Consider the following 26,847-nt stretch of genomic DNA (forward strand, 5'->3'; position numbering starts at 1 on the left):
ACGTTGCCGTGCGGCAGCCCCTTTGCCGTGCGCGGCATCTTTGCCGTGCGTGCAGCCCCTTTGCCGTGCGGCCGGTCTTTGCCGTGCGGCGTCCTCTTTGCCGTGCGGCGTCCTCGTTTCCGTGCGCCTGACTCTGCCGGCCGTGCTCCCTTTGCCGTGCGGCAACACCCCAGCCCGCACGGCAAAGCCTCCTCCAGGCACACCCAGCAGCGTGCCAGGAGCACAGGCTGGCGACGCGTGGCGCCTTTGCCGTGCGTATGCACACGGCAAAGTGACCAAAAGTCCTTTGCCGTGTGCATACACACGGCAAAGGCCCCTGGTTTTTTCATTTTTTTGCTGCTTTTCATTAATCCCTGCATTTCAAAATTGCATTTCACATATATATAACATATACAACATATATATTCACCATAGCATCACCAAACACATCAACAACACCACAAATACATCGAGCACACATAGTTCATGCATAACAAAGTGCAATGTCCATTATTACAATCCATAACAAGTGCAACATCCATAACAAGTGCGAACAATCCATTACAACGACGACGAGTGCACGAAGACCATGCCATCAACCTTGTCCTCCTCCATTGCTTGCGCCCGCCTCATCGTCATTGCGTCCTGACACATAATCTACAAGGTTTGATGGAATTGGCATTTGTCATTTGCATATTGAACACTTGAACAAGCACAAGTAGCGGGTTGGGCACAAGCGTAGGAGGACTCACCGAGGTTCATGCTCCGGATGATGTTCATGTTGTTGACGGTGATAGGTGTCCCCGGGGTATGAGTGGGCGGTGGCGGCATCCACGACATGGAGTAAGGTGGAGGAGGAAGACTCCCCGGTGGAGAAGACAGAGCCGTCAGGCTCATCAGCCAGCTCATCTGTGCCTGCTGCTGCATCATCTGCTGCTGCTGTTGCATCTGCTGCATCATCTGTGTCTGCTGCTGCTGGTACTGCAGAATCTGCTGCTCCATCTGCGCCCTTTGCTCCTGGGCCGCCTGCTCCTTCGCTGCCATCTCCTCCTACGTTGTGTTGCCGCGATGTCATTAACATTTCAATGGAAAGCATGTAAAGTAAATGTAGAGACCCGAGGAAGAACATACCCGTAACCGCTCGACAGCTAGATCCGAAGCCCGTGGCCGGGGCTCTACCTCAGGCTGGCCGCTCTTACGACCACGACGGATCTGGCGGAGAGAGGGAACCTTCGCTGGGTCGACGCACCCGTCACCAAACCATAGGCGGCCATGCTTCAAGCCTTCTCCCGCAAGCACCGCGACCTCAGGGTCAAAGTCCTCGGCCTCTGGGGTGGCGTCCTCGCCGAACGACCGCTTGAACTTGGAGACATACGACGTGCACTGGGTCTCGGATTGCAGGTTAACCCACACGGACCCCGTCTCAGGATCAGGCGTCTTCCTTTGCTTCATCTTCTTTAGCACGGCAAAGACGTTAGGCTTCGCTCCTGTCTTGACTTCCTGCAAAAGAGAACATGTAATAAAGTGAAGTGGCACACCCTTGCAGAGTTAGCAAATATATAACATGAATTCAAAGAATGAAGGAACCATTAATTTGCTCACCTCCTTCTGCAGGTGAAGAAAGATGGGGATGCTGCCTTGGATATGCGATCCACCTCGCATCTCTGCCCGCTTCTTCTTGCCCTCCTCGTGCTTCTTGAGGTACTGGGGGCATGTCCACCACATGACCATCGCACGAAAGCACCTATCGTCGTTGCCGACGTACTGAGGAGGGTTCTACATGCACAAGATAAACCCATTATGGTAAAATAAACTACATGGCGATAAAGAAATCAATAACACATAAATAAAAATACCTGCAAGTACTGCCACGGCTGCATGAGCGTGTCGCGAGCGTCCTCCTTACTCATGTGGACGAAGCGGTCGGCGTGCCAGTCGTGGACGCATTGAATACGTGCCTCGTAGTGCATGCCAGTCACCCTCTTCCTTGCAAGCTGGTGTAGGACATCATCGCACGCATTCTCCTTGCCCTCGGCCCTCTTGAAGTATTTCTGCAACCATGCACATAGGTAAAACAAGGGGCATTAGTGCAATTATTATGAACCAAGGAGAGTGTATGAATGGTAAGAAGTCAAAAGTCACGTACCCAGAATTTGGCAACAACCATATCCGCCGCGGTGCCGCGGCCAAGAGGATCTTCCGCGAGGCTGTAGTGCGCCCACCTCCAAGCTACGTCGCAGCCACCAGTAGGGAAATTGACTATCCCAGGGAAATACCATCTAAGTAGGCCCCCAAGGATGTTCGAGTACCCACGTGGCGGTCTCTGCGTCGGGTCTTCAAACTGGAACGAGCTGCACCATGAAACGACAACATCAATATGTATGTGATAATAATTTTGATAATGACAAAATTGCGATAACGAAATGCCAAAAATTAACATGTACCTCCTTCCATAGGGCTGTAGAACAATGTGCCTGTAGCGCCAGTGCTTCAGCGAGGGGAGCTGTGTCATCCCTTTGGACAAGCGTGTATCTGCTGAGATGACATCTTAAGGTCACTGAGCAATTTGGTCGAATAGTAGAAGTTTTGCGGCAAGAGGTGCCCTTTCGGCAGAAGGCTGCCTACGATGACCAGAAGTTCATCGAACCCATCTCTGCACAAGTTCCTATGGCACTTCAAGGCCATAAGGCGAGCGATGGCATCTAGTTGGGTAACCTCTGTATTTTCATGTAGGGGTTTCTGCGAAGCAAACAGAGCCTCATAATACTCCTTTGTGTTTTCCTCCGGGTCCTCACTTGTATCCGCATCCTGAGGTGTCTCCACCTCTACATGAGAGCTTTCAGGCACATTACCATTAGCCAAGTTTTCTAAGCACCTATCAAAACCAGTGTCATATTCCCCCCTAGGTTGAATCTGCCGCACCTCCTTCCTAGCACGTTTCTTTGCCTTTTCTCCATGGTAAGTCCAAATCCTGTAGGACGGTGTGAACCCAAACTTGATCAGGTGCATACTCATAGTTTCCTTGTCCTGTGCCTTTCGGTTAGCGCACTTACTACAAGGGCACCAAACACTTATAGGTCTGCTAGGGATGGCAAACGCCCTATCCACAAACTGCTCGGTCTTTTCTCTCCATTCATCAGTATAGTCCCACTGACTGATTCTGCCATCGTACATCCAGCCACGATTATCCATCCTCTAATCAGCAACAAAACAGACGAACATAGCATTTATATATCAAATACGAAATAAATGCATCATATATTTATTTATTTTACGCGTGCATCAACCTGAAACTCTACTAGGTGGGCTCCTAGCAGCCGCCGGATCCGTAGATTGAGTACGTTCTCCCAGCTCTACCCCGATCCGAGACAGAATTTCGGCAGCACCTCCCCGCTGCTCTCCCGATACACGTCCCGGCAAAAAGCCGAGAGGGGTGTGCATCCGGAGAACAACGGGGAGGCGCTACCGAAATCCTGTCTCGGATCGGGGTAGAGCACGGAGAACGTACCCAACTACGCATCCGCCGGCTGTCCCGATAAATGCCGTAAGAGTTACGGTTCATAATATGCGAGACCACTAATGCATATTTATCCGCGTAACCCTTACGATCGGGAAGAGACGCCTAGGTATCGCGACAGACTTGGTGATCTAGACACAAAAAAAAACCTAGGTACATGTAAAGGTGGGAGGGAGATTTATACCCTAGACGCGTGAGAGAATTGCCGAAGAAGTTCCGGGACGCCGCCCCCCGTCAAACACCCCCACGACGCTGCCCCCCGTGTCCACCTCGAAGCATCACCTGCATACCGAGAAATAAAATAGTCATGCAAGTGAACACGACTTTTTTACAATAGTGGTATAACAATATTACTTCACCATAAAGAATTAAAGTGCGGAAAATTAATTTATTTGACCACTTTTACTTAAAATTTCCTTGCAGCACATTACTATACTAAATTAACTAGGGGCCTTTTTCTTTCCGTAAGAGGTATAGGCTATAAAACAACCTAAATACTAAAACATGAAAACACTATTATAAATAAACTAGTTCTAATTATTGTGCCCTAAATCCCATTTATAAATAACCTAAATACTACAACAATTAGCATGGATATTTTAGCTACTCTAAATACTACAAGAAATAGCATGCATATATACTACAACACTAGCTACCGGGGGTGTTTTACCTGCGGGCTTGGTCACCGGAGGAGGGGAGGCAGCTAGCAGTCGGCCGGAATGGTTGAGGATGGGAGCAGGGGCGGTGGCGAGAAGGGAGGGGAAGGGGCAGGGCGTGGTGCAGGGGCGGCGGCCCCTAGCTCCCGAGCTCGGCCGCGCTGGCCATGGTGGCGAGCAGCAGTGGCGGTGCGCGCGGGCGACCGTGGGGGCACAACAGCAACAGGGGGAGCGGGGCGGGGGACTAGCGGCGGTGGGGGAGAGGCGGCGGCATGCGTGCGTGGCAGGTGGCCGTGCCGGCGTGGCAGGTGGCGGCGTGGGGGAGAGGCGGCGGCGTCGTGGGGGAGAGGCGGCGGCGTCGTGCGAGGTGCGAGGTGCGAGGTGCTCGATCTGATTTGTGTGGTGGTGGCCGACCAGGTGGGCTACCTTATCGGGTTCTTTGCCGTGCGAGCGAATTTGCCGTGCGGCACAGGTTCTTTGCCGTGCGGCTTGGCCTTTGCGCACGGCAAAGGCATCTTTGCCGTGCGTTGCAGTCTTTGCTGTGCGCAAAGCTACCTTTGCCGTGCGGCATCATTCTTTGCCGTGAGCTTACGCACGGCAAAGATTTTTTCTCCATTTTAATTATCAATAACATTAAGTTTTATTTGCAAATTATATTAAACTTGTTTTTCAAAATGTGTATTATTTAATACTATTTGTTTCATGTTTTTCAAGAAATGTCCGATTCAATCCGGTTCAGCACGCGCGGAGAAATCTAGGGGACCCGTCGGGGCACACAAACCGTTGTGGGGGGAGGGGGGAGAATGACCGCCGGAGCACCGGAATCACTAACATTAACCATAACCCTAAATCATAACCCTAACCCTAAACCCTAACCCTAAATCCTAACCCATTAACCTAGCCACATTAATCATAACCCTAACCCTAAATCATATAACCCTAACCCTAAATCATAACCCCAACCCTAAACCCTAACCCTAAATCCTAACACATTAATCTTGGTTCTCCATGTGTATATGTCCTAACCAAACCTAAAAGAATGAAAAGGTACATTGGTGCACCCTCGCGCGGAGAAATCTAGGGGGTAGACCCGCCGGGGCATACGTTTCGCTGTTTTGGGGGGAGGAGGGGGAGAACGACCGCCGGAACACCGGAACCCCACCAAATCTTGCATGTGGGCATATAGTATGTGTCAAAGTGTGATGCAAGGTGTAATTGTGCAAAAGTAGCTCCCCTAAACCCTAGACCCTAGCCCTAACCCTACGCCGAACCCTAACCAGTAGATCAGGCACACCGTCGATCGTGTGATAATGGCTCGAGCTGCGGGTGTATGTGCCAAAGGGTCCCAATCTTGGTTCTCCATGTGTATATGTCCTAACCAAACCTAAAAGAATGAAAAAGTACATTGGTGCACCCTCGCGCGGAGAAATCTAGGGGGTAGACCCGCCGGGGCACACGTTCCGCTGTTTTGGGGGGAGGAGGGGGATAACGACCGCCGGAGCACCGGAACCCCACCAAACCTTGCATGTGGACCTATGATATGTGCCAAAGTGTGATGCAAGGTGTAATGGTGCAAAAGTAGCTCCCCTAAACCCTAAACCCTAAACTGGGGAGGCTTCGAGCCCTAAACCCCTCTAAATCCCTAAACCACGACGCCGGAGCTGCAGAACCATGCATCATAAACCCTAACCCTAACCCTAAACCCTAAACCTATACCTAACCATAAATACTTACCCTTTAACCTAAACCCTAGCCCTAGCCCCTAAACCCTAGCCCTAACCCTACACCTAACCCTAACCAGTAGATCAGGCACACCGTCGATCGTGTGATAATGGCTCTAGCTGCGGGTATATGTGCCGAAGGTCCCAATCTTTGGTTCTCCATGTGTATATGTACTAAACAAACCTAAAAGAATGAAAAGTTACATTGGTGCACCCTCGCGCGGAGAAATCTAGGGGGGTAGACCCGCCGGGGCACACGTTCATTGTTTTGGGGGGAGGAGGGGGATAACGACCGCCGGAGCACCGGAACCCCACCAAACCTTGCATGTGGACCTATGATATGTGTCAAAGTGTGATGCAAGGTGTAATGGTGCAAAAGTAGCTCCCCTAAACCCTAAACCCTAAACTGGGGAGGCTTCGAGCCCTAAACCCCTCTAAATCCCTAAACCACGACGCCGGAGCTGCAGAACCATGCATCATAAACCCTAACCCTTACCCTAAACCCTAAACCTATACCTAACCATAAATACTTACCCTTTAACCTAAACCCTAGCCCTAGCCCCTAAACCCTAGCCCTAACCCTACACCTAACCCTAACAAGTAGATCAGGCACACCGTCGATCGTGTGATAATGGCTCTAGCTGCGGGTATATGTGCCAAAGGGTCCCAATCTTTGGTTCTCCATGTGTATATGTACTAAACAAACCTAAAAGAATGAAAAGTTACATTGGTGCACCCTCGCGCGGAGAAATCTAGGGGGGTAGACCCGCCGGGGCACACGTTCGTTGTTTTGGGGGAGGAGGGGGATAACGACCGCCGGAGCACCGGAACCCCACCAAACCTTGCATGTGGACCTATGATATGTGTCAAAGTGTGATGCAAGGTGTAATGGTGCAAAAGTAGCTCCCCTAAACCCTAAACCCTAAACTGGGGAGGCTTCGAGCCCTAAACCCCTCTAAATCCCTAAACCACGACGCCGGAGCTGCAGAACCATGCATCATAAACCCTAACCCTAACCCTAAACCCTAAACCTATACCTAACCATAAATACTTACCCTTTAACCTAAACCCTAGCCCTAGCCCCTAAACCCTAGCCCTAACCCTACACCTAACCCTAACCAGTAGATCAGGCACACCGTCGATCGTGTGATAATGGCTCTAGCTGCGGGTATATGTGCCAAAGGGTCCCAATCTTTGGTTCTCCATGTTTATATGTACTAAACAAACCTAAAAGAATGAAAAGTTATATTGGTGCACCCTCGCGCGGAGAAATCTAGGGAGGTAGACCCGCCGGGGCACACGTTCCGCTGTTTTGGGGGGAGGAGGGGGATAACGACCGCCGGAGCACCGGAACCCCACCAAAACTTGCATGTGGACCTATGATATGTGTCAAAGTGTGATGCAAGGTGTAATTCACCAAATGGTGCATGGCATGGATCCCCGGTCTGACATTCCTCACCTTCGGGCGATAACACTTAACAGATTCCTGGACGTGTACGGTGAAGTGTCCCGCCGCGGGTATATCAGGGGCTAGACTGTGCCAAAGGGTGCCACACATGGTTTTCCATATGTCCATGGACTAAACAAACCTAAACCTATGAAAAGGTATATTGGTGGAACCTCGCGCGGAGAAATCTAGGGGGTAGACCATCCGGGGCCCACAGACAGCCGTTTTTAGGGGGGAATGACCCCCGGAGCACCGGAATGCCACCAAAACTTGCAAGTGGACCTAAAACCTAACCCTAACAAACCTAAAAGAATGAAAAAGTACATTTTGCACCCTCGCGCGGAGAAATCTACGGGGGTAGACCCGCCGTCCCGCTGTTTTTGGGGGACGGCCGCCGGAGCACCGGAACCCTGATATATGTGGGGGATGAGCATGGAGACTAATTATGTATTGCACATAGTGTAATAAATAGTCATCAAAAAGAAAAACTAATTAACAAAATAAATATAAGTAGTAGATGAAATAAAATAGTTAGAAAAACAAATAAAATGTATATTGGCGCACGGCAAAGGGAGCAGCGCACGGCAAAGGACCCTTTGCCGTGCAACTGGTCTGTCTGCACGGCAAAGGGGCGGGACACGGCAGTGCCCAGGCCTTTGCCGTCCATTATTTCTTTGCCGTGCGGCTTGCAGGGACTTTGCCGTCCTACTATCTTTGCCGTGCGCTGCTCCCAGACTTTGCCGTGAGATACTGCTTTGCCGTGCGCCAAGTCTTTCTTTGCCGTGCTAGGTTTCTTTGCCGTGCGCTGCTCCTATACTTTGCCGTGCGTTTTGACGTTGCCGTGCGGTCTTCTTGCTGCGCACGGCAAAGAAATCTTTGCCGTGCAGCAGCTCACGGCAAAGATAGGCTGCACGGCAGCGCCTGATTTTCCCGTAGTGAATGACTTTACATGATATCACACATATGTTACTCTTCACTATGAAGGTAATAACATAGATTAGTAACATGTGCATATTATTAATTTATGTTACTCCTCACTATATATGACTCATCTTAGTGATTTATATGCGACGGAGAGGCGATGCATTGTGACCCCCCGTTTGGCCATGTAGTCTCGTACGTATGCCACTGACGATTCATGATAATCCTATCATTAGCGATATGGACAGAACATGACAGCGCGACTGTGTACGTACGTGCGCACGCATGGGTGAGTTCAAGGCAGCATCCACGACGAGAGGAGGGTGGCAACTGTTAACTTCTCGGCTGGTGTGAAGATGCTTTCCTCCGGATCCCCTCGTGCAAATCGATCTGGCGCAGCCATTGTGAAATTGCTGAGTCGCGCAACGGCATTGTCAGATGAGATACATAATGATGAGACAATAATAATTGGTTTGATTTGAATGACAAGGTAGCTAGAGAGTTGACAATATGTATCCAAGCTACGGCTAGAGTAGCATGTTAAACGGGGCCCGAGAGATAATTGAGCTGTGCAGCCGACCAGTCTCTAGCAAATGAGGTCAGTCTCGTTTGTTTATCCATTGCTACTGCTATGATCGATGCGGAGAGATTCCGGCCAGCGAGTCAGCCATTCGTGCGGGTTGTCCAATCCCAGACCCAAACCAGTCAGGCCAGCAAACGGTCGAAGCATTTGATCGATCGCCGGATATTTGGTGTATTAGGCCATCTCCAGTGTCCAAACGGACGCGTCGTGTCCGTTTGCGTCGGGCCAAATGGTCGAACCGGGCGTCCGTTTCCATCGGGGGTGGCTACAGCGGCACGACGCATAATTTTTTTTCATTCATGAAGCCATAATTTACATGAAAAAAAGACATAAAAAAGCCAGAAAGGCGTGCTAAGGGTACGTGCTATCTACTGGTCGTCGTCGCTGACGAGGTCCATCAACTGCGGCGTCGTCCATGGAAGCTCGTACGCCGGCGGTGGAGGAGGTACCGCCGCATGGGGAGGAGGCTGTGCCCAGGGATCCCACGCTGGAGCAGCAGGCGAAGCGCGGACGTTGGAACGCGTCGGCGTTGCCGGAGTAGTCGCCGGCCTCCCCTGCGCGAGCGCTGACTCGCGGAGCTGGATTGCGAGCCCGTCCCACATAGCGAGCTCGTTGAGCTCGTCCTGCTCGCTGTTGGCCAGTGCAATGGCAATGGCCTCCTCCTCGGAAATGTCCGGCGGCTGGGTCTCCGGATCCCACGCCGGCCCGCCGTCGTCGTGGTTGTACTGTGCCATGGTCACGTCCTCGTGCTCGTCCTCGTCGCCGTCTTCGTCCGCGTCCTCCTGGTCGTTCTTTTCTTCTTCGGCGACGATCTCGCGCTCGAAGTAGTCTACGTCGGCGAGGTAGGCAGCGCGGCGGCGCGCGTCGAACTCCCACGTCCCGAATGAAATCCAGTTGTAGGAGTTCAGCGCGTACGCCGGATCCTTCAATGGCCTGCCAGTGCAACGCCTACTAGCTGCGTATGCTCGCGGAAGCCGAGGCACGCCATTAACGGGGCCCTGCAAAGGCTGCAGCGCGTCGCCCGGAAGTAATGCCGCAGAAGACGAAGAAGTTGTGCTGCTGCCAGGCGGGCCCGTGCGAGAACCGAGCGGACACTATGCGCGTCCGCGCAGCGTCCACAGAGACGCAAACCTGGCGCATATTTGGGCCAGGTTTGCGTCTCCGCGAACGGCCCGGTCACTTTGCGTCGCCCCGCTGGAGGTGGTGCCAGACGCATTTCCAGTCACGGCGGAAACAAACGGTCGCTCAACGTCCGTTTGCGTCGCGCCGCTGGAGATTCCCTTAGAATCTGCGGAAGGTGCAAACTAACCAAGCATATTGTTTTACGGTTCGAAGAAAAAAAATGGTGCAAACTAACCAAGCATATTATTTTACGGTTCGAAGAAAAAATTGCCACTAGTAGAAAAAGAGGCTTCCGTCCACCCCCATTTGTCCCGGAAATATTCGAACCGCGACTAAAGGGGGCTTTAGTCGCGGTTCGGGAGGCGACCCGTGACTAATGCTCCATCCGAGACGAAAGGGTACCCCTTTAGTCGCGGTTGGTAACACCAACCGGGACTAAAGGGCTATGGAAGGATCCATCCGGCGAAAAAATCTTTAGTCGCGGTTGGGGACACCAACCGCGACTAAAGGGCCCTTTAGTCGCTGTTGGTGACCCCAACCGCGACTAAAGGTTTTTCCGTGTTTTTTTTCTCCCACGCACCCTGCACCCCCCCCCCCCCCCGGATCGCCTTTTTTTGGTTTGTAAAATACAAAAGAAAATGATAGAAAATTCAAAAAAAATTGCTTTCAGATTCTTGTATGTTATGCAACCTACTATTCGGATAAATTAAGAAATTCTAATTTTCACTTTTTTTTCAAAAGAAGTTTAAAAAATGGTAAAACTGCAATAACTTTTGCATACGACGTCGGAAAAAAATGTATAATATATCAAAAAAATCCTTGGAAAAAGTTACCCGGTTAGCCAATTTTTAGATTCTCAAAATTCCAAATGAAAATATGAAAGCAGGAAGATTTTAGTTTTTGCTATAAATTATGGATTTTATATTTTTTAAATTTTTCAAAAAAATAAAATTAATAATTGCATTCAGCATAAAGATTACTATTACTTTTACACAATTTTTAGATTTTCAAATTTTTAGGTTTTAGGTTTGGCAAAAAAAATATTTAAAAAATTAAAATAATAAAAATTTAAAAGTTAATGTTTATTTATTTATTCACGATTATTATTACATCATTATTTTTGTTTATGAAAAAAATTATTTGAAATTCAAACAATAAAAAAAATGTGACATCGACCAACATGTTAATAGAATTGATATGATACTACTATCAACAACATGCACGCAAAGCACTTGGAAGAGGGATGGGAAAGGAACTCGGAAGTTAAGCGTGCTAGAGGTGGAGTAGTGGGAGGATGGGTGACCGAGCGGGAAGTTTGACCACGAGTAAGTAATTTGACTAGAGATAAGTGTAGTTAGAGATAGAGACTAAGCTATGGAAATAACCGAAATAATAGAAATTCTGAGAAAAATAGAAAAAAAAACGGAGTGAAAAAAAATTAGAAACACAAATGAATTAAAAAAATTTAACGAAATAGCCTTTAGTCCCGGTTGGGGACAACAACCACGACTAAAGGTCCTTCGCACAGGCGCACGCTAGCCGCCCACGTGGACGGGCCTTTAGTCGCGGTTCGTAAGCAACCGCGACTAAAGGGGGGGAGGCTTTAGTCACGCTTAATTGGTCGCGGTTGCGCAACCGCGACTAATGGCAGTTGCGAACCGCGACTAAAGGCCATTTTTCTACCAGTGTGCATATGATTGTTCTTTGCTCCCGGACTAGCCAGGCGCCGTGTACCGATATTTATGTTAAGATGTGATGCCCGTATGAATACTAATTAAAACACATAATAAAATCTTATTAATATTAAGTTATCTATCGTGTTCTTAACGTCACCACACCATTATGAGCTAGTAGACGAGTGAATCCATGAATCCTGTTTCACTTTTTATCCTTAGAAATAACTTTTACTTAATTTTACTTGCCTTTACATTTTTAGCATTAATTAATTTCGAGAATAAAAAAATATCTTTACTTCTTGCTGTTACAACCAAAAACCTAAAAACATCTTTATTTACTTTTTAGTTTACTTTCTAGTTTTAATTTCCTTTCTAGTATTTTATTTATTGTTATTTTACTTTCATAATACCTAAGCCTTGTGCTTGACAACTACATGGTGAAGTTAGGGGCACAAGACAAAGGCTTTGCTTTGCACTAGATGAGGTTGGAAGAAGCTTTGCCTTTGTTACCCGGAAGTTCGAAATAAACACAGACTATTCTTGCATCTATTAAGAATAGATTGAGGATTGTGCTAAAATACTACCTGATAAAATAAACAAAGATCATCTAGAATTATTTTTAAAATATGTAATACGTGAGATGGAAAAATTAGAGCTGAAAAGAAGTTCAGCGTCTTGGTAATGTGCTTAAAACTTGCTACTTCTTTTAAAGACATGCCTACAGTAAATCCAAATCATTAGGTTCTCGAGGATCTTGAGGATAACATCAAAAAAATAAAGAAGTCTGGGTAGTAAAACAAAGAGTAGTGGAAGAGAAACAAGTAGAGAAAATTAAAATGCTTAGCAGTAAAATTACTACCTCTACTAGATCTTGATAAGTTTAGTTTCAATGAACATATTACTCTCTTGAAAAAGTTTGCTAATGATCCATCTTTTAATGTTCATCAAACAAGATTTGGTTCATATATCGTTAATCATGTTATCAAAGAAAAAGATAGAAATATATGATAATGATGCTATGATACCATCAAGGCTTGGGTATGCTTGGATCTCATGGATACAAGTTATTATTGAAAAATAAAACTATCATGCTATATTAGATTTAGGATCAAGTGTTTGTGTTCTATCTAAAGAATTATATGATTTACTTGATCTTGATAAGAAAAAATGGAAAAAGTGTGATATTGGTCTCTTACTTGTTGATGATTCTACCAAGCATGCATTAGGTAAAATTAATAATATTATGATTGAATTACATATGATTTTTTCCCCCGTTGATTTGATTCTTATGGACATGGGGAGAAAAACCTCTAGTTCTATAATCCTTCGTAGACCATTTTTGAGAACAACAGGTGTTGTCATTGATTCCAAAGAAGGGAATGTCATGTTTTAGTTTCCACACAAGAAATGTATGGAACATTTTCCAAGGAAGAACATTTTCCATACAAGTGTCCTTATGACACTTACTCATCATGAAGAAATAAGGCATGGATCCTAGCTATATGGCTACAAAAAGAGTTTTTCTTTTGAGTTTTTTGTGTGTGTTCTTATTGTAGAAAGATAGTTTGTTTTGGTTTGTTATCTGTAGTTAGTAATGAAGTGCCAAGTTCTCCCAAGTTATACCCATCATGGATGTTTTGAAGTTGTAATACATATGAGGAGTTGTTGAATTCTTCACACTGTTGTTTAGTGTGTGATTTTTCTAATTTTCTGGTAGCTCCTAAAATCACGAAACAAAATACTGAATTTACAACTTTATGTCCTATGTAAGCACAAAAATCAGCAAAAATTTCTGACATGTTTAAACGGTCGAAATAAATTTGTTACATTGCTGTTGTTTTCTGACTCTGTCTTTTGCTGTTTTAAGCACTCTTTTGAGCTTCGATTTGATTCTTTATGAATTCTTTGATATATTTTTTGTCAATGATAGAAACATAATACACTCTCTGGAAATTATGTACCAAATTTTATTTGGAGGTTTTATGGTAGCATGCATATTATCTTTTGTGCCCACTAATGTCATCCACTCAGAAAAGAGATGGGAAAATGTTTTGTTGTGAAGTATTTTCACCTGTAAGAAAGGACTATCAAAAAAGGTGTCATTCAAGTAATGGTAAACACCATAAGATTGGGTATGCCCAATGGAACCCCACTGGACATATCAAACTCTCGGTTTGCACACCTTTTAACTTTGTTTTTCAGGCATCATTCTACTTTTACATAAACTTGGAGCGTCTATGTTTAGTTTTCATGTTTTTTCTTTTGCATTTTATTTTGAATAAAGAGACCACCACCTGTAGGTATGATTAATTAATATGAATGAGCTAATGTAATAAAATGAAATTTAAGTTTGGATGATAGTAAAAGAAAAGGGTAAATGAATTAAAACGGCTACAGAAAAAGCTATGCATGTTGTTACATTTAGTTGTATTGTTTATACTTGAGATAAATGGTAGTATAAGTATCATGCATTCTGCTACATTTCATTTACATCATGAAGGTTTACTTTAAATCTTATTTTTCATATTAGTAAATGAGCAAGTGCTATGTACACCTTTGCATTACTTTTTTCCGTAGTTGTAAATTTTCTCCCCTTGCTAGCCTTTCACTATAACAAGCGGTGCTTGCTTTCCAAGCTCCTTGAGCCAAACTTATTGCCAATATTATACTTGAGTCCACCATACCTACCTACTATTCAGGATGTGCTATCTTTGTTTCCAAATCATCTGTTTTGTGTATGCTCAAAGCTCATGGGGAAATAAGTAGTGGGGGTCATCCACAAATTTGAAGAATCAACGCCATTGCAGGTTAGAACAAAAAGAGTTGCACACAAAAGATGAGGGAAAACCCCTCCAACTAAGGGTGGAAAGTTAGGAACGAAAAAAAAAAGAAAAAAGAAAATAAAAAATAAAATAAAAGCAAACAAATAGGTATGAAAAGTATAAAGAAGGTAGCATTAGTATGAATAAGTGCAATCAAATAAGGGGCGTCCCTAGAGAGAAAAAAAAAGAAAAAAGTGTCAATGAAAAGAAAGAAGCAAAAAAGTGTCAAATAAAGATGTTTATGACAGGGGCAATGGCACTACAAGAAAAGTTGCCATGGCCGACGAAGTTGAAGTCGCGCCGTGGTTGCTGGTGTACCATGGCCGACGATTTTGGGTCCCTCCGTGGTGCATGTCAAAACTTTTTTTTTCTCGTTTTTGAGGCCACCTAGCCCGACGAAAGCGGCCAAAACGTCGCGTATGGTGGCCCGGGACGTGGTGCATCTCGAAATCTCGGGTTCGCCGGCCGAGTCAACGCAAATCCGCACCGCCGAGGGATGTAGGGCCCAGATGGCAGCCTCTCTGGCATTGTTTTTTTTCTCGATCGCGCCATCTCGTTCAACGTTCTCCGATCGAGCCGTTTACGATACAGGATCATGGGTCCCGCATGTCATCCTCTATGAACCAAAATTCTTTCTATTTTTGGATTTTTTTTGACCCCCTGATTTCTGGCTACTTCCTTTTTCTTTTGATCCCTTGCCGCCTTGGAAACGTTGAGACCGCTGCTGCTAAATGGGACCCGCATGTCATCCTCTATGTGCAATCAACTTTCTTTTCTTGGAGTTTTTTTGGCACCTCATATTTGGGCACTTGCCTTTTTCTTTCGATCCCCTGCCGCCTCTCAAACGGTGATACCGCTGCTGCTAAATGGGACCCGCATGTCATCCTCTATGTACTATAAAACTTTCTTTTCTTGGATTTTTTTGGCACCTCATATTTGGTCACTTGCCTTTTTCTTTCGATCCCTTGCCGCCTCTCAAACGGTGATACCGCTGCTGCTAAATGGGACCCGCATGTCATCCTCTATGTACTATAAAACTTTCTTTTCTTGAATTATTTTTGGCTCCTGATATTTTTTCACTTGCCTTTTTCTTTCGATCTCATGCCACGTTTGAAACGTTGAGGAACCTGCAGGCTCATGGGACCCGCATGTCATCCCCTATGTACTATAAAAGTTCATTTTCTTGGTTTTTTTTCACCCTCTGATTTTTGGCAATTTCTTTTTTCTTTTGATCCCCTGCCGCCTCTCAAACGGTGATACCGCTGCTGCTAAATGGGACCCGCATGTCATCCTCTATGTACTATAAAACTTTCTTTTCTTGGATTATTTTTGGCACCTCATATTCGTTCACTTGCCTTTTTCTTTCGATCCCCTGCCGCCTCTCAAACAGTGAGACCGCTGCAGCTAAATGGGACCCGCATGTCATCCTCTATGAGCAATCAACTTTCTTTTCTTGGAGTTTTTTTTGGCACCTCATATTTGGGCACTTGCCTTTTTCTTTCGATCTCATGCCACGTTTGAAACGTTGAGGAACCTGCAGGCTCATGGGACCCGCATGTCATCCTCTATGTACTATAAAAGTTCATTTTCTTGGTTTTTTTCACCCTCTGATTTTTGGCAATTTCTTTTTTTTTTGAACCCCTGCCGCCTCTCAAACGGTGATACCGCTGCTGCTAAATGGGACCCACATGTCATCCTCTATGTACAATAAAGTTTCTTTTCTTGGATTATCTTTTGCTCCTGATATTTTGTCACTTGCCTTTTTCTTTCGATCTCATCCGCCTTTGAAACGTTGAGTAAGCTGCTGGCTCATGGGTCCCGCATGTCATCCTCTACGAACAATAAAAGTTTCCTTTCTTGGAGTTATTTTTGACCCCTAATTTCTGGCTATTTGCCTTTTTCTTTTGATCTCCTGCCCCTTTGAAACGATGAGGACGTTGTTGGCAGGTCGGTCCCACAAGTCATCCTCTATGAACAATAAAAGTTTCCTTTGATGTATTTTTTTTGAACCCCTAATTAATTTACGGATATTTCTTTTTTCTTTGATCCCCTGCCGCCTTGGAATCGTTGAGGATCTTTGCTGCCTCATGGGTCCCGCATGTCATCCTCTCGTAACGGTAAATGTTTCTTTTCTTGGATATTGTTTACCAAATGATTTTTGGCTTATTTTTTCTTTCGATATCCTGCCGCCTTTAAAACGTTGAGGACGCTGCTGGCTCACGGGTCCTACATGTCAGCCTCTATGAACAATAAACGCTGAGGATGTTGCTGCCTCATGGGTCCCGCATGTCATCCTCTCAGAACGAAAATGTTTCTTTTCTTGGATTTTTTACCAACAGATTTTTGGTTTATTTTTTCTTTCCATCCCCTGCCGCCTTTAAAACGACGCCGCTTGGCTCATGGGTCCCCGATGTCAGCCTCCCCGTACAAGAAACATGTGATATCTTGATTATTCTGCAGACAATAAACAGTGTATTGCGCTCTGAGCTATTTCAACGGATAAATTAAATATTTATTTTTACATAAACAAATTTATATGCTGAATCTCCTTGTTTTTGTTTTTGCGAAGCATAGGACTTTCCTGTTTTTTTTAGAAAAATCCGAACTATCCTGTTTTGGAGTGGGCTGAAATTGTACGAGTCAAAAGGCCCAGCAGGATAGTTCGAATGCCCAGATGTCCACATGCAGTCCAATTGAAATCGTTCTTTTTTTGGAATTTTTTCACCCCCTGATTTCTGGCTACTTCATTTTTCTTTTGATCTCAAACCGCATTTGAAACGCTGAAACCGCTGCTGCAAAATGGGACCCGCATGTCATCCTCTATGTACAATAAGTTTCATTTCTTGGATTATTTTTGGCTCCTGATATTTGGTCACTTGCCTTTTTCTTCCGATCTCATGCCGCCTTTGAAACGTTGAGTAAGCTGCTGGCTCATGGGTCCCGCATGTCATCCTCTACGAACAATAAAAGTTACATTTCTTGGAGTTATTTTTGACCCCTAATTTCTGGCTACTTCCTTTTTTCTTTTGATCCACTGCCGCCTTTGAAACGGTGAGGATTCTGCAGACTAATACAAGCTTTTTCTCTCCAAGATCTTGCAAGTTGATAGATTAAATCATGGAATTATTTGGATATGTTTTAAATTTCAAATCCACTTTATGAATTATTAAAAATACCGTTATCCATGTGGGTATGGAGCGAACAAGGATTTTCATATTGGGCATGAGCAGTTTCAAAAATTGGAACCCAATAATTCAAAATAAATAAAAACAACTTTTATGTAGAATCTCCGCGTTTTTTTTCTTTTGCCATTCATAGGATCTGTGTTTCATTAGAAAAGGGCCGAAATTGCATGAGCAGAAAGGCCCATTTGTAGTTATTGGGCTTCGACAGCCGGAGCAAGTAGGCCGAGAGCAATTACCATGTAGATGGCCGTTGGCAACCCAAAGTGAAATATTGGGCCCAACAGGGGAAGGCTGAACAGTACTATTTACTAATTGGAAGGTGGTACATGGCGTAATCCTGCCAAAAAAAAAGATGGACACGGGTTGCTGAAATTTGCCCATCTGCGCCTAATATCGCCGCCACGGCTCCGCTTCCGCCGCCGCCGCCATGCCTCGTCTCGCGTCGAGCTCGCGGTACTGCCGCGTCTCGGGCACGGGGTACCGCGGCGTCCGCGCGCGCCCCAAAGGTACGTATTACGCGGAGATACGTGACGGCGGCGAGCGCATCGGCCTCGGCACCTACGAGACCGCGCACAAGGCCGCGCGCGCGTACGACGCCATGGCGTGGCGGCTCGGGCGCCCGCGATCGTCGATGAATTTCCATGACGTGTGGACGCGCCAGCAGGCCGAGGATCTCGCGCCGCCGCCGTACATCGTTAGACAGGAGGAACAGCACCGCCGCCGCGAGATGGAGCGCCGTTTGCGCATCGCCGAGCGGGACGAGCGCGCGGCGCGCGAGTGGGCGGCCCGCTTCCCCGAGGACGTTGCCGCCGAGAACGAGCACTTCCGCAGACGGAGGGCGGAGAAGGCGACGAGGCGGGCAGCGAAGAAGGAGGACCGCGCACGACGGAGGGCGGAGAAGGCGACGAAGCGGGCCTTCATCGAAGCGCAGCTCGCCGGGCCGACCACCATTGGCGAGGACGACCCCCGTTGGATTGACCTCTTCTCGTCGGATCCGGTGTCGGGCACGACACCGGACTCGTCAGATGTCGAGTTTTAGTTTAGTTTTATCGCACTACTTTGTAAAAATATGAACTACGGAGTATCTATCAAGCTAATTTTATCCTATTTTATGTCTATTTCTAGTCTTTGTTTGATCTTCTGTTTTACTGCACTCTATTTTTCATTATATTCTGTTTTTGGCGCTGCATTTATAGCGCCTCTGAAAATACGCTGTTTCAGCCCTGCATTTGGCCGCCACAGTTTGCAGCTTCCGGTGAAGCTATTGCCGGCTCCATGCGCAGCATTGATGTCTACGTTCCCCCTCCTTTCCTGTAGACAGTGTTGGGCCTCCAAGAGCAGAGGTTTGTAGAACAGCAGCAAGTTTTCCCTTAAGTGGATCACCCAAGGTTTATCGAACTCAGGGAGGAAGAGGTCAAAGATATCCCTCTCATGCAACCCTGCAACCACAAAGCAAGAAGTCTCTTGTGTCCCCAACACACCTAATAGGTGCACTAGTTCGGCGAAGAGATAGTGAAATACAGGTGGTATGAATATATATGAGCAGTAGCAACGGTGCCAGAAAATAGCTTGCTGGCGTGTAGTTGATGGTGGTAGTATTGCGACAGTAGTAACGCATAAAACGATAAACAAGCAGTAGTAACGCAGCAGTATTTAGGAACAAGGCCTAGGGATTACACTTTCACTAGTGGACACTCTCAACATTGATCACATAACAGAATAGATAAATGCATACTCTACACTTTTGTTGGATGATGAACACATTGCGTAGGATTACACGAACCCTCAATGCCGGAGTTAACAAGCTCCACAATAATGCTCATATTTAAGTAACCTTATAGTGTAAGATAGATCAACAGACTAAACCAAGTACTAACATAGCATGCACACTGTCACCTTCATGCATATGTAGGAGGAATAGATCACATCAATATTATCATAGCAATAGTTAACTTCGCAATCTACAAGAGATCATGATCATAGCATAAACCAAGTACTAACACGGTGCACACACTGTCACCTTTACACACGTGCAGGAGGAATAGAACTACTTTAATAACTTTGCTAGAGTAGCACATAGATAAATTGTGATACAAACTCATATGAATCTCAATCATGTAAAGCAGCTCATGAGATTATTGTATTGAGGTACATGGGAGAGAGATGAACCACATAGCTACAGCGGAGCCCTCAGCCTCGGAGGTGGATTACTCCCTCCTCATCATGGAAGCAGCGATGGCGGTGAAGATGGCGGTGAAGACGGCGGTGGAGATGGCTCCGGGGCAATTCCCCGTCCGGCAGTGCCGGAACAGAGAGTTCTGTCCCCGAATTGGAGTTTTGCGACGGTGGCGGCGCCCTGGAGTCTTTCTGGAGTATCGTCAATTGGTACTGCGTTTTTAGGTCGAAAGGGCTTTTATAGGCGAAGAGGCGGCGCAGGGGGGCACCTGGGGGCGCCACACCCTAGGCCGGCGTGGCCTAGGCCTGGCCCGCGCCGCCATGTGGTGTGGTGGCCCCCTGGCCCCTCTCCGACTCTTCTTCGGTGTTACGGACGCTTCCGGGAAAAATAGGAGGTTTGGCGTTGATTTCGTCCAATTCGAGAATATTGCCCGAACAGCCTTTACGGAACCAAAAACAGCAGAAACGAGGCTGCACCGTGGCATCTTGTTAATAGGTTAGTTCCGGAAAATGCATGAAAATGATATAAAGTGTGAACAAAACATGTTGGTATTGTCATAAAACAAGCATGGAACATCGGAAATTATAGATACGTTGGAGACGTATCAGCATCCCCAAGCTTAGTTCCTACTCGTCCTCGAGTAGGTAAACGATAAAAGATAATTTCTGAGGTGACATGCTACCAACATAATCTTAATCATACCATTGTAAAGCATATGAGATGAATGCAGCGATTCGAAACAATGTAAATGCAATGAGTAAACAAGTGAATCATATAGCAAAGACTTTTCATGAATAGTACTTTCGAGACAAGCATCAATAAGTCTTGCATAAGAGTTACTCATAAAGCAATAAATTCATAGTAGAGACATTGAAGCAACACAATGGAAGATTAAGTTTCAGCGGTTGCTTTCAACTTGTAACATGTATATCTCATGGATAGTTGTCAATGCAAAGCAATATAACAAATGCAATAAGCAAGTATATAAGAATCAATGCACAGTTCACACAAATGTTTGCTTCTTGAGGTGGAGAAAGATAGGTGAACTGACTCAACAATAAAAGTAAAAGAATGGTCCTTCAAAGAGGAAAGCATCGATTGCTATATTTGTGCTAGAGCTTTTATTTTGAAAACATGAAACAATTTTGTCAACGGTAGTAATAAAGCATATGTATCATGTAAATTATATCTTACAAGTTGCAAGCCTCATGCATAGTATACTAATAGTGCCCGCACCTTGTCCTAATTAGCTTGGACTACCGGATCATCACAATGCACATGTTTTAACCAAGTGTCACAAAGGGGTACCTCTATGCCGCTTTGTACAAAGGTCTAAGGAGAAAGCTCGCATTGGATTTCTCGCTATTGATTATTCTCAACTTAGACATCCATACCGGGACAACATAGACAACAGATAATGGACTCCTCTTTTATGCATAAGCATGTAACAACAATTAATAATTTTCTCATATGAGATTGAGGATATATGTCCAAAACTGAAACTTCCACCATGGATCATGGCTTTAGTTAGCGGCCCAATGTTCTTCTCTAACAATATGCATGCTTAACCATAGGGTGGTAGATCTCTCTTACTTCAGACAAGACGGACATGCATAGCAACTCACATGAAATTCAACAATGAATAGTTGATGGCGTCCCCGGTGAACATGGTTATCGCACAACAAGCAACTTAATAAGAGATAAAGTGCATAATTACATATTCAATACCACAATAGTTTTTAAGCTATTTGTCCCATGAGCTATATATTGCAAAGGTGAATGATGGAATTTTAAAGGTAGCACTCAAGCAATTTACTTTGGAATGGCGGAAAATACCATGTAGTAGGTAGGTATGGTGGACACAAATGGCATAGTGTTGTTTGGCTCAAGGATTTGGATGCATGAGAAGTATTCCCTCTCGATACAAGGTTTAGGCTAGCAAGGTTGTTTGAAGCAAACACAAGCACGAACTAGTACAGCAAAACTCACATAAAAGACATATTACAAGCATTATAAAACTATACATCGTCTTCCTTGTTGTTCAAACATCTTACTAGAAAATATCTAGACTCTAGAGAAACCACTCATGCAAACCCAAATTTTAACAAGCTCTATGTATTTCCTCACTAATGGGTGCAAGGTATATGATGCAAGAGCTTAAACAAGAGCACAACAATTGCCAAGTATCACATTATTCAAGACATCACACCAATTTCTACATGTAGCATTTTCCAATTCCAACCATATAATAATTTAACGAAGCAGTTTCAACCTTCGCCATGAATATTATGAGCTAAGAACACATGTGTTCATACGAACCAGCGGAGCGTGTCTCTCTCCCACACAAGCATTTATTCAAACACAAACAAAAACAAAAGCATACAGACGCTCCAAGTAAAGCACATAAGATGTGACCGAATAAAAATATAGTTTCAAGAGAAGGAACCTGATAATTTGTCGATGAAGAAGGGGATGCCTTGGGCATCCCCAAGCTTAGACGCTTGAGTCTTCTTGAAATATGCAGGGATGAACCACCGGGGCATCCCCAAGCTTAGAGCTTTCACTCTTCTTGATCATAGTATATCATCCTCCTTTCTTGACCCTTGAAAACTTCCTCCACACCAAACTCGAAACAACTCATTAGAGGGTTAGTGCACAATAAAAATTAACATATTCAGAGGTGACACAATCATTCTTAACACTTCTGGAAATTGCATAATGCTACTAGACATTAGTGGATCAAAGAAATTCATCCAACATAGCAAAAGAGGCAATGCGAAATAAAAGGCAGAATCTGTCAAAACAGAACAGTTCGTATTGACGAATTTTAAAATGGCACCAGACTTGCTCAAATGAAAATGCTCAAATTGAATGAAAGTTGCGTACATATCTGAGGATCATGCACGTAAATTGGCTTAATTTTCTGAGCTACCTACAGGGAGGTGGACCCAGATTCGTGACAGCAAAGAAATCTGGAACTGCGCAGTAATCCAAATCTAGTACTTACTTTTCTATCAACGGCTTTACTTGGCACAACAAAACACAAAACTAAGATAAGGAGAGGTTGCTACAGTAGTAAACAACTTCCAAGACACAAATATAAAACAAAGTACTGTAGCAAAATAACACATGGGTTATCTCCCAAGAAGTTCTTTCTTTATAGCCATTAAGATGGGCTCAGTAGTTTTAATAATCCATTCGCGGAAATAGTATTTGAAGCAAAAGAGAGCTTCAAGAGGCAAATTCAAAACAAATTTAAGTCTAACATGCTTCCTATGAAGAGGAATCTTGTACACAAATGAATTCATGAAGAACAAAGTGACAAGCATAAGAGGATAAAACACGAGTAACTTCAAGATTCTCAACATAAAGAGGGGAAACTTAATATTATTAAGATGCATATAACCATATTTCCCTCTCTCATAATAACTTTCAGTAGCATCATTGATGAAATCCACAATATACCCATCACTTATAACATTCTTATCATGGTTCATATGCATAGAAGTATCATTAATTTTGGCATAAGAAGAGTTATTCTCATTATTAGTAATTGGAGCAAGATTATTATCAAGAATTTGAACATGGTAAACAAGTTGCATATTAAAAGAATTGTTTTTGGTAATCCAATCATGACTATGACAAGTTTCATAAGGATAATTATAACCTATATCATAGCATTCTTTATAATAATCATCAAAGATCGGAGGCACAGTGTCATCATAAGAAATAGAATAGTTATCTTTCACAGTCGGTTTATCTATAACCATACCATCATTGTTATTAGAAGGAGATGTATCAAACACATAATGATCAGTAGCAAAAGGATTTTCAAACACCTCTTCCCCAAGCTTACAGCTTTCTATATTATTATGGGAGGAAGCATGGATAGCACTGACACTATGGCAATTATTATCATCATTTTCAGAATTAGTTTCCCAGAGATTTGCAATATCAAAAGTAGTGTGTTCATTCAAATCATGATTGCTAATGTATGCAAAGGGCATAGGAAGATCATCGTATTCAGATTCATTATCACAATAATCATTAGGAGCAACATACTTACGGTTACCTAGCGTTATCTCATTCACGCGGGGATACGCCGTTACCTCTTTCTTTTTATTCTCCTTCTTCTTCTTCTTCTTCGTTCCCTTCTTCTTCTTCTTCTTCTCTTCCTTCTCCTCGTTCCCTTCTTTAGGAGGAAGAGGCTTGAAGGGTGGCTCGTCCGCATAACCTGATTTACTTTCAGAAACAATAGAAGAAACTTGGGAGGATCCCTCCTTTTCATTAATTAGTTGAAAACCCACAGCGGTCCTATCATATTTTGGCAAGGTGTCATCTTCTAAAATATTTTGTATGTAAGTATTTGTATGGCTATTATCAATGCAATAAGAAAAACACCCATGCAGGACATCATCAATATCAAGATCACTCATATGTAACAAAGAGATTTTTCTCGACAGTTCTTCACACCCCAAAAATAAAGTAAGTTCATCATGCTGATTAGGAGTAATTTCATCATCACAATACAAATTTGCAGCACTCATGGGGGTCAAATTATCATTGGAGGAGCATTGAAAATTAAAATGACCCACTTCATGGCAAACTTCACAAATAAAAGGATAGAGGGCACAAACTTTTTTACCAAGATCATCTAGAGCCCTAAACCACTTTCTAGTTTTTTCATTAATATGATGGATGCAATATTCATCTTTGACTTGATTAATTCCGCAAGGCCTATGCATTCCACAAAAATTAACATGCTTATAAGAAATAGCATTTTTAGGAGTTTGAGCATGCTTATTGCAATAATTAACAACAATTTCATTCTTCATGCAAGCCTCTTTAAAAGGTTCATGATACTTATCAAAATTATTTTTAGGCAATTCAAAATGAGAAGCAAAGGCTTTATAAAGATTTGCAGCAACTTGAGAGTCAAGACCATAAGTAGCACTCATATTTCGAAATTTATCGGTATCCATAAAAGCTTCAATGCATTCATAATCATAATTTATACCTGACTCTTTACCTTTGTCGTTCTCCCATCCTTCAGCGTTGTCCTCAATCCGATCAAGAAGATCCCACCTAGCTTCAACCTCTTTGCTTGTGAAAGATCCTTCCGAACACGAGTCCAGATAGTCCTTGTGTTGTCCTGAAAGCCTCGCATAAAAATTATTAACAATAACATTACGGGGGAGCTCATGAATGGGACATTTGAGAATTAGTGACTTCAATCTCCCCCACGCTTGAGAAATACTCTCTCCATCACGAGGATAAAAGTTATAAATATAATTCCTATCAATATGCACTTCATGAGGAGGATAAAATTTAGAATAAAAGAGAGATGCAATTTCCTCCCAACCAAGAGAATGTCTATTCTCCAACAATTTATACCAATGTGCCGCTTTACCGGACAAATAAACGGAGAATAGCTTCTTCTTCACTTCATCCATAGAGATACCTGCACACTTGAATAACCCGCATAATTTGTGCAAAAACAGTAAATGATCTCTAGGATGGACAGTTCCATCCCCTTTATAGTGGTTGTCCATAACACGTTCAATAATTTTCATAGGTATTTTATACTGAATACTTTCAGCAGGTGGATTCAAAATATCAGAAGCATCATTAGAGTTATCGCATATGGGAGATAAAGCATTATCAGAACAAATTTTCTCCCCTAAAGATGGGAAGCTAAAAAGATCACAAAAACTAGCTTCCCCAAGCTTAGACTTCTCCATAGCATTAGCAGTAATTGCATTCATACTAATAACATCACTACTAGCATGCAAATAAGGTTCCATAGGTTTTTTAATTTTTGCATCAAACAATTCTAAATCAGGAAAAAGACTAAAAAGCTCACCAATTTTTTTGTTGTTTTCCATTATGCCTAACTAGTGTAAACAAGAAACAAAAAGTTGCAATTGCAGGATCTAAAGGAAATAGCTTCGAGTACTTACAATGGCGGAAAATAGCTTGGTAGCCGAGGTCCGGAGTGTGAGTACCTTTTACCTTTCCTCCCCGGCAACGGCGCCAGAAAAGTGCTTGATGTCTACGTTCCCCCTCCTTTCATGTCGACAGTGTTGGGCCTCCAAGAGCGAGAGGTTTGTAGAACAGCAGCAAGTTTTCCCTTAAGTGGATCACCCAAGGTTTATCGAACTCAGGGAGGAAGAGGTCAAAGATATCCCTCTCATGCAACCCTGCAACCACAAAGCAAGAAGTCTCTTGTGTCCCCAACACACCTAATAGGTGCACTAGTTCGGCGAAGAGATAGTGAAATACAGGTGGTATGAATATATATGAGCAGTAGCAACGGTGCCAGAAAATAGCTTGCTGGCGTGTAGTTGATGGTGGTAGTATTGCAGCAGTAGTAACGCAGTAAAACAGTAAACAAGCAGTAGTAACGCAGCAGTATTTAGGAACAAGGCCTAGGGATTACACTTTCACTAGTGGACACTCTCAACATTGATCACATAACAGAATAGATAAATGCATACTCTACACTTTTGTTGGATGATGAACACATTGCGTAGGATTACACGAACCCTCAATGCCGGAGTTAACAAGCTCCACAATAATACTCATATTTAAGTAAACTTATAGTGTAAGATAGATCAACAGACTAAACCAAGTACTAACATAGCATGCACACTGTCACCTTCATGCATATGTAGGAGGAATAGATCACATCAATATTATCATAGCAATAGTTAACTTCGCAATCTACAAGAGATCATGATCATAGCATAAACCAAGTACTAACACGGTGCACACACTGTCACCTTTACACACGTGCAGGAGGAATAGAACTACTTTAATAACTTTGCTAGAGTAGCACATAGATAAATTGTGATACAAACTCATATGAATCTCAATCATGTAAAGCAGCTCATGAGATTATTGTATTGAGGTACATGGGAGAGAGATGAACCACATAGCTACAGCGGAGCCCTCAGCCTCGGAGGTGGATTACTCCCTCCTCATCATGGAAGCAGCGATGGCGGTGAAGATGGCGGTGAAGACGGCGGTGGAGATGGCTCGG

General features: G+C 44.2%; 1 protein-coding gene across 1 annotated transcript; it reads right to left on the minus strand.

The window, feature by feature from the left end:
• Positions 1-574: 574 nt before the first annotated feature.
• On the minus strand, positions 575-2,338 carry LOC139834069 (uncharacterized). Its single transcript, XM_071824456.1, has 6 exons — positions 2,126-2,338; positions 1,836-2,030; positions 1,582-1,755; positions 1,111-1,362; positions 732-1,029; positions 575-636 (listed from the first exon to the last, which is right to left on the minus strand). The coding sequence occupies exons 1-6, from the start codon at positions 2,144-2,146 to the stop codon at positions 575-577; spliced, it is 1,002 nt and encodes a 333-aa protein (XP_071680557.1). The 5' UTR covers positions 2,147-2,338.
• Positions 2,339-26,847: the final 24,509 nt, after the last annotated feature.

The sequence above is a fragment of the Lolium perenne genome, chromosome 7, assembly GCF_019359855.2.
Source record: "Lolium perenne isolate Kyuss_39 chromosome 7, Kyuss_2.0, whole genome shotgun sequence".
NCBI lineage: Eukaryota > Viridiplantae > Streptophyta > Magnoliopsida > Poales > Poaceae > Lolium > Lolium perenne.